The sequence below is a fragment of the Leucoraja erinacea genome, chromosome 2, assembly GCF_028641065.1.
Source record: "Leucoraja erinacea ecotype New England chromosome 2, Leri_hhj_1, whole genome shotgun sequence".
Classification (NCBI taxonomy): Eukaryota; Metazoa; Chordata; class Chondrichthyes; order Rajiformes; family Rajidae; genus Leucoraja; species Leucoraja erinaceus.
Window position 1 is genome coordinate 16,047,105 of NC_073378.1, and position 10,241 is coordinate 16,057,345.

The 10,241-nt window shown below is 38.8% G+C and overlaps 1 protein-coding gene across 1 annotated transcript in view; it reads right to left on the reverse strand.

Annotated features, from left to right (window-relative positions):
• acbd5a (acyl-CoA binding domain containing 5a) overlaps positions 1-10,002 on the reverse strand; it is a 46,967-nt gene extending 36,965 nt beyond the window's left edge. The window contains 4 exon segments of the mRNA XM_055652021.1: positions 2,142-2,214; positions 9,910-9,928; positions 9,931-9,960; positions 9,963-10,002. Of these exon segments, the coding sequence (XP_055507996.1) occupies positions 2,142-2,214; positions 9,910-9,928; positions 9,931-9,960; positions 9,963-10,002 (162 nt within the window).
• Between the last annotated feature and the right edge of the window lie 239 nt (positions 10,003-10,241).

Sequence of the window (10,241 nt, forward strand, 5' to 3'; positions counted from 1 at the left end):
TGATCTGGCACTCTGGTGTCAGGACAACAGCCTCCTCTTGAACATCAAAAAAACTAAGGAGCTGATTGTGGACTTTAGGAGGGCACATCATCCGAGGGTGCACACACCATTGAAGATAAATGAGGATACTGTGGGATAGGGTGAGCTGTTTTAAATATCTGGGAGTCCACATCTCTGAGGATATGACATGGACATCACACTCTGCAGCACTCGTGAGTAAGGCAAGGCAGCGCCTTTACCACCTCAGGCAATTGAGGAAATTCAGAGTATCTCCGAGGATCCTCCAGTGCTTCTACTCAGCAGCTGTGGAAAGCATCTTGTCCAGAAATATCACAATTTGGTTTGGGAGCTGCTCTGCCCAGGACAAGAAGGCTCTGCAGAGGGTAGTGCGTTCGGCCGAACGCACTATGGAAACTTCACTCGCCCCCTCTGCAGGAACTATACATCAGAAGGTGCAACTCCAGAGCCAACAAGATCATGGGAGACCCCTTCCACCCCAGCAACGGACTGTTCCAGCTGCTACGGTCAGGCAAACGCCTCCGTTGCCATGCTGTGAAAACGGAGAGGATGAGAAGGAGTTTCTTCCCAGAGGCCATTAGGACTGTAAACTCCTATCTCACCAGGGACTAACTTTACTGTATCATTTTACTGTGTTTTTTTTATTGCTGTTTTTTTTTCCTTTTTCTTCCCTCCCATAAATATGTAATATGTGAATATGTCATTCTGTTTGTAGTTTGTTAGTTTGTGTTTTTTGCACAATCCGTGAGCATTGCCACTCTTCATTTCACTGCACATCTCGTATGTGTATGTGATGAATAAACTTGACTTGGAGGTACACAATAGTGAAATCTGAGGACATGAGATAGTTTTGGCAGTTAAAATAAAAAATAATCCAAAAAGATTCTACGTATGCAAAAGAGTAACACGGCAGTGGACAAGGCTATTTAAAGATCAAAAAGGTGATACATATTTTGAGTCACAGAAGATGGCCGAGGTGCTAAATTATTACTTCCTATCTATATTTACTGTGGAGAAAGATGTGGTTGCCATGGTTTTCACAGGGACAGAGCACAAAAACAGGCCATTTGGCCCAATTTGGCCAAGATCCCCCCATCCTACCTTGTCCCCTTTGCCCATGTTTGGCGCATATCTCTACAAACCTTTCCTATCAATTTTATGTCCAAATACAATTTAAATGTTGTTATTGTACCTGCCTCAACAACTTTGTCTGCCAGTTTGTTCATATACCCGCCACTCTCTATGTGCAAACCCTCAGGTTCATATTAAATCTTTCCCATTCCACTTTAAAGCAATGCCCTCTAGATTTAGATTCCCTTACCCCGAGATAAATACACTGTCCATTCATCGGATGCCCCTCATAATTTTATACATCATGCGCTCCAAGGCATAAAGTCCTGCCTGCCCAACAGCACCCTAAAGCTTAGGCCCTCGAGTTCTTGCAACATCCTTGTAAATCATCTCTGAACTCTTTCCAGCTTAATGGTATCTTTCCTATTGCAGGGCACTCGAAAAGCTAATAATCATGTCTTAAAGATAGTCCACATAACAGAATAAGTGGTGCTGGAGATCTTAAACATTTCTGGCAATTCGCATCCTTCTTCGTGAAGAACCAATCAATTGGCCTGTCATTGTTCCCCATTATAACTTTCTCTATTTCTGACTATAAGGAGGATTCATTTCCGAAAATAACAACGTTTTTTTGAGGTGCATAGAAACATAGAAAATACATGCAGGAGTAGGCCATTCGGCCCTTCGAGCCTGCACCGCTATTCAATATGATCATGGCTGATCATCCAACTCAGTATCGTGTACCTGCCTTCTCTCCATACCCCATGATCCCTTTAGCCACAAGGACCACATCTAACTCCTCCTTAAATATAGCCAATGAACTGGCCTCAACTACCTTCTGTGGCAGAGAATTCCAGAGATTCACCACTCTCTGTGTGAAAAATGTTTTTCTCGTCTCGGTCCTAAAAGATTTCCCCCTTTATCCTTAAACTATGACCCCTTGTTCTGTGTGCATTAACAAAAAGTACTTCATAAATAAAAGTTGGTAAATCACAAATGTAAACTAATCACTGAAATGGGGTGCAGTTTCAAACAGAATTTTTTTATATTACCTTTTTCATTTCATCAACATAAGCAATCATGGCTGCTTCTTTGGGCATGTCCCCCAGTGAATTCCAGGCATCCCTGTTAAACACAGGAAGGCTTTCCTGTTAATGACATGCAACAAAATACAAACTGATTTTCATGCACAAGCTATTTTCAATCACAATCTTCAAAGTCAAGAAGAAATTGCTATGATAAAGTCAGGCAAACAAAGTTTTATCACTAAAAGGAAACACCCAACTATTAAACGTAATTTGTTGCAATGTATTCTTCCACCAGTCCCAGATCTCAATGGCACCGATTACAGTCAACAAAAGCGTTGCAGAATGCCATTACGCTGTAATTAACTATATACTTCAAACACGACTATAACCGAAGCTTAAATAAATCATGAAGACACAATAGACTTTGGATGTTGGAATTTGGACTAAAAAAACAAGCTGCTGGAGAACATATTGGCCAAGCAGCATCTGTGGAGGATAGTAGACATTTCGGGCCAAAAGGGTATTAATCTGAAACTTTGACTATCCATTTCTCTCCACAGATACCGCTTGATCTGCTGAGTTCCTTCTACAACTTAAACAAATCATGTTTTAGAATGAGCACTTTTTGATCCCTCAACTAAATACTATAATCCATGGAGTTGCAATTCCGTTGAATGCTGATTTCCACCTATCAGCCCACGCCTGAAAGCTAGCCAGGTTTTATTGCATGTAGGCACAGGCTATTTTATTTGCCAAGGAGTTGTGAATATAATGGAGTATTATATAATCGTCCGAGAATATCCGCAATTGTGTCCTTGAGACTGAAGAAAGGTCATTGACAAAATAGTTGAAGTTGGGTCTGCAAAACGGTCTGTCAGCATCATTTGGGGGCTGGGGTGATGCACCTCCAACATACATCTTCCTCTGTATCTGTAATATCTTCATTTGTATGAGATATTGCCAGCCAGCGGAGTGTTTTGCATTATGTATTTTCATGCCTTATCTCTGGTTAGGTCTGTCTGAACAAGCAAATGAGCTTGCCTGACAAATGATGATTATGTGTAGCAAATGCAAGCTGCAACTTTGCTTCAATAAAATGTTGTTTATAGCATTTCTCAACAGAAACAAGCCAGGCAAATAAAATTGAAATGTAATGAACTTGCATTAAGAAAGTACTTTCATGACCGATTTCACAATCTTAGATTACATGAATGTTAATATCCACAAATTGTTGTACAAAGCAAGGTGCCAGAGACATTGAACATAATTTGATTTGCTGATACAGGTTGGTGGTAAACATTATCTAATTCATCAGAAAAACTCCTTAGTTCTATTTTTAAATATATTTTGGGAATGCTTATGTTCAATTAAGAAAGTTGACATGGCAGATGAAAGTCAAAATATTGAACTTTCATATGAAGAAAGACTGGATAGACTCGGCTTTGTACTCGCTAGAATTTAGAAGTTTGAGGGAGGATCTTATAGAAACTTACAAAATTCTTAAGGGGTTGGACAGGCTGGATGCAGGAAGATTGTTCCCGATGTTGGGGAAGCCCAGAACAAGGGTTCACAGTTTAAGGATAAGGGGGAAATCTTTTAGGACCGAGATGAGGAAAACATTTTTCACACAGAGAGTGGTGAATCTCTGGAATTCTCTGCGACAGAAGGTAGTTGAGGCCAGTTCATTGGCTATATTTAAGAGGGAGTTAGATGTGGCCCTTGTGGTTCAAGGGATCGGGGGTATGGAGAGAAGGCAGGTACGGGATACTGAGTTGGATGATCAGCCATGATCATATTGAATGGCGGTGCAGGCTCGAAGGGCCAAATGGCCTACTCCTGCACCTATTTTCTATGTTTCTATGAAATAATTATCGTAGCACATACACGATGTAGTGCTAAATGTTTCCTTAGATCATGTACTCAAGTCTTTGAAGCGAGCCAGAAATGATCTTGTGCCCCAAGGAAGTTACTGCGCTAACTTTATTACAAAATCAAATGTTGTAAATATAGAGAGTTTGAAAATCATGAAGGAAAATGCTGAAAATATTTAGCAGCGATAGTGGAGAAAAAAATAGTTTATATTTAATGTCATTAACCAGTCAGCTGAAACTTAAATTTCTTCCTCTATAGACACTGCCAAATGAATTGGACATTTTGAGCATGTTCTATTTTTTTATTTTTTTATTTTTTTTAAAGTCCCATTTTATTCCCTTCCCGCCAAACACACCCACAGCAGCATCCACCGCTTATCTGAATGCAATTCCTCTGCCACTTGACACCTCGGATAATAAGTGTTCAGTTCAGCTTAGTTTAATGTCACGTGTACTGGGGTACATTGAAAAGCTTTTGTCCGTGCTAACCAGTCAGCAGAAAGACAATACATGATTACAATCGATCCTGAACATGACATTCATACAGGAAAACGTGGTTAGGTGATGTTTCGGGTTAGGACCCTTCTCTGCATACCTTGAGTAGATTTCACAGTGGAGCAGCAAGATATGGAAACACGGAATGGCTGGTGTCAGTTTACAAAGAAAAACACACCAAGTGCTAGAGTAATTCAGTGGGTTGGGCAGTATCTCTGTAGAATACGGTTAAGTGACATTTCGAGTCGGGATCCTTCATACAGGCCCTGATATGAACATTCATATGGGTACACTGATGAATAACAGTGATACTATGGCAAATCTCCTCCCCAACCTTTACACCCATCTCCAAATAACCTTACTCCAATTCCAGTTAATAATGATTATTTTGGTAAAGACAGAACACAAGAAAATAGGGACAATAAGCCATCATTCAAATCAAACCCACACAACCATGCAATATGATCATGATGATCTGCCCAAGACCTCAATTCCTCTAATGTGTCAATTCCACATAGCCTTCAATTCTCATCTTTCAAAAATGTACTTCCCTGTAAATACCTTCAGTGAACAGCCTCCACAACCCCCAGAATTTCAACAATCCACCACCTGTGAGAAAAAATTCTTACGCATTTCAGTTTTTTTAATCAACCCCTTTATCTTATAATTTTCCTTCAAGAGTCTCCATCCAGTGGAAATATCTCAACATCTACTTTGTCATGTACCCGTAATATTTTTTATGTTCGAATACGATTCATCCATCATCCTTTTAATCTCCCAAGTATAAAAATCCAATTTTTTTCTAGCCATTTGTGATTGCACAATGCTATCCATCCCATGAACTAGCTTAATGAATCTCCGCGATTGCCTCCAATGTTAGCATATCCTTGCTTAAATGAAGGGAAAACAAGACCGGTTTCCAGGTGCAACCTCACCAACACCCTGTACAATTGTGACAGATCTACAGCATACACCAACACAATTTTTAAACTAGGAAGATATATCTGATCAATCGTTAACAGGATCAGAAATTCTTGCCAATATTTGTCCAGCAACCAACATCACTCTAATATCTGAGGTACACAAAAATGCTGGAGAGACTCAGCGGGTGCAGCAGCATCTATGGAGCGAAGGGAATAGGCAACGTTTCGGGCCGAAACGCTTCTGTGAGACTCCAGAAGCAGTATCGCTGTCACTTTTCTATGTTACAACAATAACTTCAAGACCCTTATTTAATATCTTCAGGTTGTTAAAGATGCTACAGGGAATTTAAATTATATTTTTTTCTTTTCTGTGAAGTTAGAAATGCAGAGCTAGTGATTGTTCAACAATTTGTAATTGAATATTATTTTTTGGTAGGGGGAAGAAGAAGTGGTCCGGGTGAAGCAAAAAGATTGAAAGTATTCAATTGAATTAAAGGTCATTGAAGTAAGCCAAATTTCTCTTGAATTATCAGCAGTAGCCATTTTTCTGGTTTTGACAATTTGAGGAACTGCAGTTTCCCCTTTCTAATTTTGTTTAGAAGAAGTATTACTTGAATGTTTTCTGGTTAGTCTGGTCAGAGAAATTCAAGGCAAAATATTTTAAAATATAGCAAGCAGAATGTGAATACTTAAAATATGTCAATTGTCACAAAATAAATTGACACAGCTCTTGAGATGGGTCACGGTTAGTCAGTCAGGTAAAGAGAAGTTGTAACATCATACCTAAAGGATGCAAGAGTTCTTGCAACTATGAGGGATTGTAGAGGGGGGAGGTTATAAGAAGCACATCAATATTAAATCTGTGTGTACCTTTTACCAGTGCTAAATATAGAAAATACAGATGTGTTTCAGATTTTGTTCATTCCTGCAATGCTGGATAATGCTCTTCAAACAAAGCAAATTATAAAGGTCTCCACATTGACGAGCACTTGCTTAGAGCTTCCTGTCAATTTCTGCATTACTGGACTGCAATGCTACTGAAATGGAAATCAGCAGGAAACATTGCAACCACAAATAGTAAATGACCAGAGACTTTAAGAACCTAGGCAAATTATAAATAGCTACTTCCAAAAATCTACTTCTGTTTGCTCTGTAGAAATGCAGCTGCTCTATTGCTCACAATAAAAAGTAGACTTTTGAACAGAAAAGCTAGAACAAAATCACATAAAAACCATGACAAAAATAAATTTTAATCAGCTCTAAATCAAGAATTGGGTGGCACAATTGGGCACATTTTTGCATTTACGATCACTATAAAACTAGCCCAGAAAAGCTTTGCTTGTTTACTGGGACAATAGGAACATTTTGAAAAAACTTATCTTTGTGGCAGGAGAGGATGAATGATCCATAATTTATTTAAAACATTGACAATGTTGGAGATTATAAGAATTCACAATGAATAACGTGAAAACAGGACTAATTCTGAAGTGACAGTTTATGATCTTTCATAGCAAGACCAGGCATAGACTGGATGATTGTTTCGATCTGTCTGCCGAGTCCTATGGACCAGGTTAATCATTTTAATATCCCCTTCCATTTGCATACCGACCTTTCTGGCCTTGGCCTCCTCCATTATATGTGTGAGGCCACGTGTTAACTGGAGGCACACCACCTCATATGCCACTTGGATAGCTTACAACCCAGCAATCGAAACATCGCATTCTCCAATTTTAAGTAATACCTCACTGACCCTCTCTCTTTCCTGCAGCCCCCACCCTATTACACTCCACACTTCACTGACTATTGCATCCCTCCTCCCACCCTCCCTATATCTCCCTCTGGCTTTACATTTTACTCCTCCCCCTATCAGACACCCTTTCCCTCCTTCTGATACCCTATCTTCTGTCATTTTAGAAAAAAATATATAAATGATCTGAATAAGAAATAAATCACATGAACCATAGTTCATACCTTTAGTTGTATGTTTACTCTTAAGCCTTTAAAGCTAGGCAGATCTCAAACAATGACAAGCTAGAGTACAGGAAGGAGATAGTAAGATTGGTAGCATGGTGTCAAGCTAACAGCTTCTCCTTCACTTTCAGCAAAATGAAGGAGCTTATCATCAACTTCTGGAAGTCAGGTGAAGTATACACCCCAGTGTATACAGAATGTTACACTAAACATTATATCTTCATCTGTACATGGCTTGATTGTAATCATGTTTAGTCTTTCCGCTGACTGGATAGCATGCAACAACATACTGGATGTTACCATACACGTCACTGGATAGCATACACGTGACAATAAAGTAAATTAAAACAAAAAAAAAGTGCTTTAAGTTGCAGAATGGTAGAAAGGGGATGATGGTAGGGAAAACTGAGCATCTGAGATATGCTGCAGACAAAGTTGGCAAAGTAATAATTACTTTAAAATCCAGCAACAAAAAGAAAATAAACAAACTGAAACAGGTCTGTCATACAAGAGAGAAACAAGGGAGCAGTCACTTCAAATAACTAACACAACACAATGTCTGGGTATGTGGCAGCCAAATGAACTTGAATGCAATAATCGCAGGCAACTATTCCCTTGTTTAATCTCTCTTCATAAATGTGGCTTTAACTTTCTTTTTCAGTTAAATTCATTTTCTTCCTGTCTCCAACTGCTCATTTTTACAGAAATTATTACTTTGATAAATTTGTAAGCTCACATAGAAACACAGAACATTCGGCACCTTGAGCCTGCACCGCCATTCAATATGATCATGGCTGATCATCCAACTCAGTATCCTGTACCTGCCTTCTCCCCATACCCCCTGATCCCTTTAGCCACAAGGGCCACATCTAACTCCCTCTTAAATATAGCCAATGAACTGGCCTCAACTACGTTCTGTGGCAGAGAATTCCACAGATTCACCACTCTCTGTGTAAAAAATGATTTTCTCATCTCGGTCCTAAAATACTTCCCTCTTATCCTTAAACTGTGACCCCTTGTTCTGGACTTCCCTCACGATTCCAGGTATTCCTTTTGTTCTCTTCCTCATAACTATTTTGGAACTGAAGACACTTATTTTTCCTCGCTTAACCTGTTCGCATGAAGTGACTTTGACCTGAAACATCACTTCTATATCTTGCTCACTGATGCTGTTTGACTTGCAGGGCAAGAACAGTTTGAAAAAGAGGGACCGCGCTCAAAAGAGAATCATTTGCAATATCAAGTCAGCTAAAGACTTGATATTGAAACAAAGACCTTTACTGGCAAAAGGACTAAAGAAGCAAAATAAAATGTGAACTTGAAGGGCACAAGTTGAAACTGGAAGAAAAAGTGGGGGGAAAAGTGTGTTTTTCAGATTTAGGGGAGGATGGAACCGTAGAAAAAAATAGTTTGGTGAACAAGGAAAAAGATCTAACCAAGGTAACTGAACACAAAATCTGCCCAGCAGAGTTTTTTTTTTTTTTTAAAAGGCATCCTTTAATTCATTACACTTGTTCAAGGAGAGATTGGAAGGGTATTGTACCAAGTCTATACCAGAATACAAAAAAAAACTAAATTCTAAGGTAATATCCAGTCATCAACTTGGTACAAGTTTTTGACTTCCCTCTGAACGTATATTCTGAACTGAACATATATTTCCAACTTTAAGCAGTAACCGATACATCACAAAAATAACTCATCAGTTTCCAAACTGATTTCATAGTTCAGCTGGCCCTACTACATTTTAGGTAACATTTTGATAGAAAACCTATTCAACCAGGGGAGATCGATTTTCAATCCATCTATCTATCTAGTTTGAATGTGCTGATCTCACTGTTCTGACAACAATAGGGACACTGTTCACAACAACAATAGAATTAGAACTAGGATCTTCGGGGTGATGTCATGATGCACTTCATGCTAAACTGATTTGGCATATTCTTTTTCTTGAATACACCAAAGAACAAGCAGCAAATGTCACAGCTGGAAATACATTCAGAGTGTGTTCCAATTTAAAAGAGGTGGGACTAAGGGTAAAAAAAAAAATTTGCCCAGCAGAGACTTGTAGGGCCGAGATGGCATCCTTGTTTCCGTACTGTAATTGTTCAATGGAGATAATTGTTATATGGTTAATTGTACACTGTTCTACAACAATAGAATTAGAACTAGGATCTTCGGGGTGATGTCATGATGCACTTCATGCTAAACTGATTTGGCATATTCTTTTTCTTGAATACACCAAAGAACAAGCAGCAAATGTCACAGCTGGAAATACATTCAGAGTGTGTTCCATTTTTAAAGACTAACCAAGTTAGCTGAACACAAAATCTGCCCAGCAGAGTTTTTTTTTTAAAGGCATCCTTTAATTCATTACACTTGTTCAGGGAGAGATTGGAAGGGGATTGTACCAAGTCTATACCAGAATACAATTTTGCATTTTGCTGGATATTGTTGTCCTATATTTCAATATCAAGCTCAGGTTGATGGTGAAATGAACCTCAGTAAATTAAGTCAAAAATGAAATATGCCTACCATTTGTACTTGCCAAAAAATCCCAGAACCCCGGCCTAGCTGGTGTTGCAATCCCAAGGTTGCTTGATTGCAATAACTGTAGAACTTCAGCATAAACCTCATTTGAAGAACAAAATGTAACAGTCATAACAGGTTTCAAAAATTGATGCCTAATATTTACACTTATAAAAAATAATTATATTAGAATAGCTGCAACTTACAATACAAATGGAAGATTGCAACAATGCTATCAACAAACCTCAATAAGAACAAATAGTAACAGTCATGAGGTTTCCAATCTATTGGTAAATTAGCTGTTTCTGGTAAATGTTATGGTACTGATCAATGTAGCC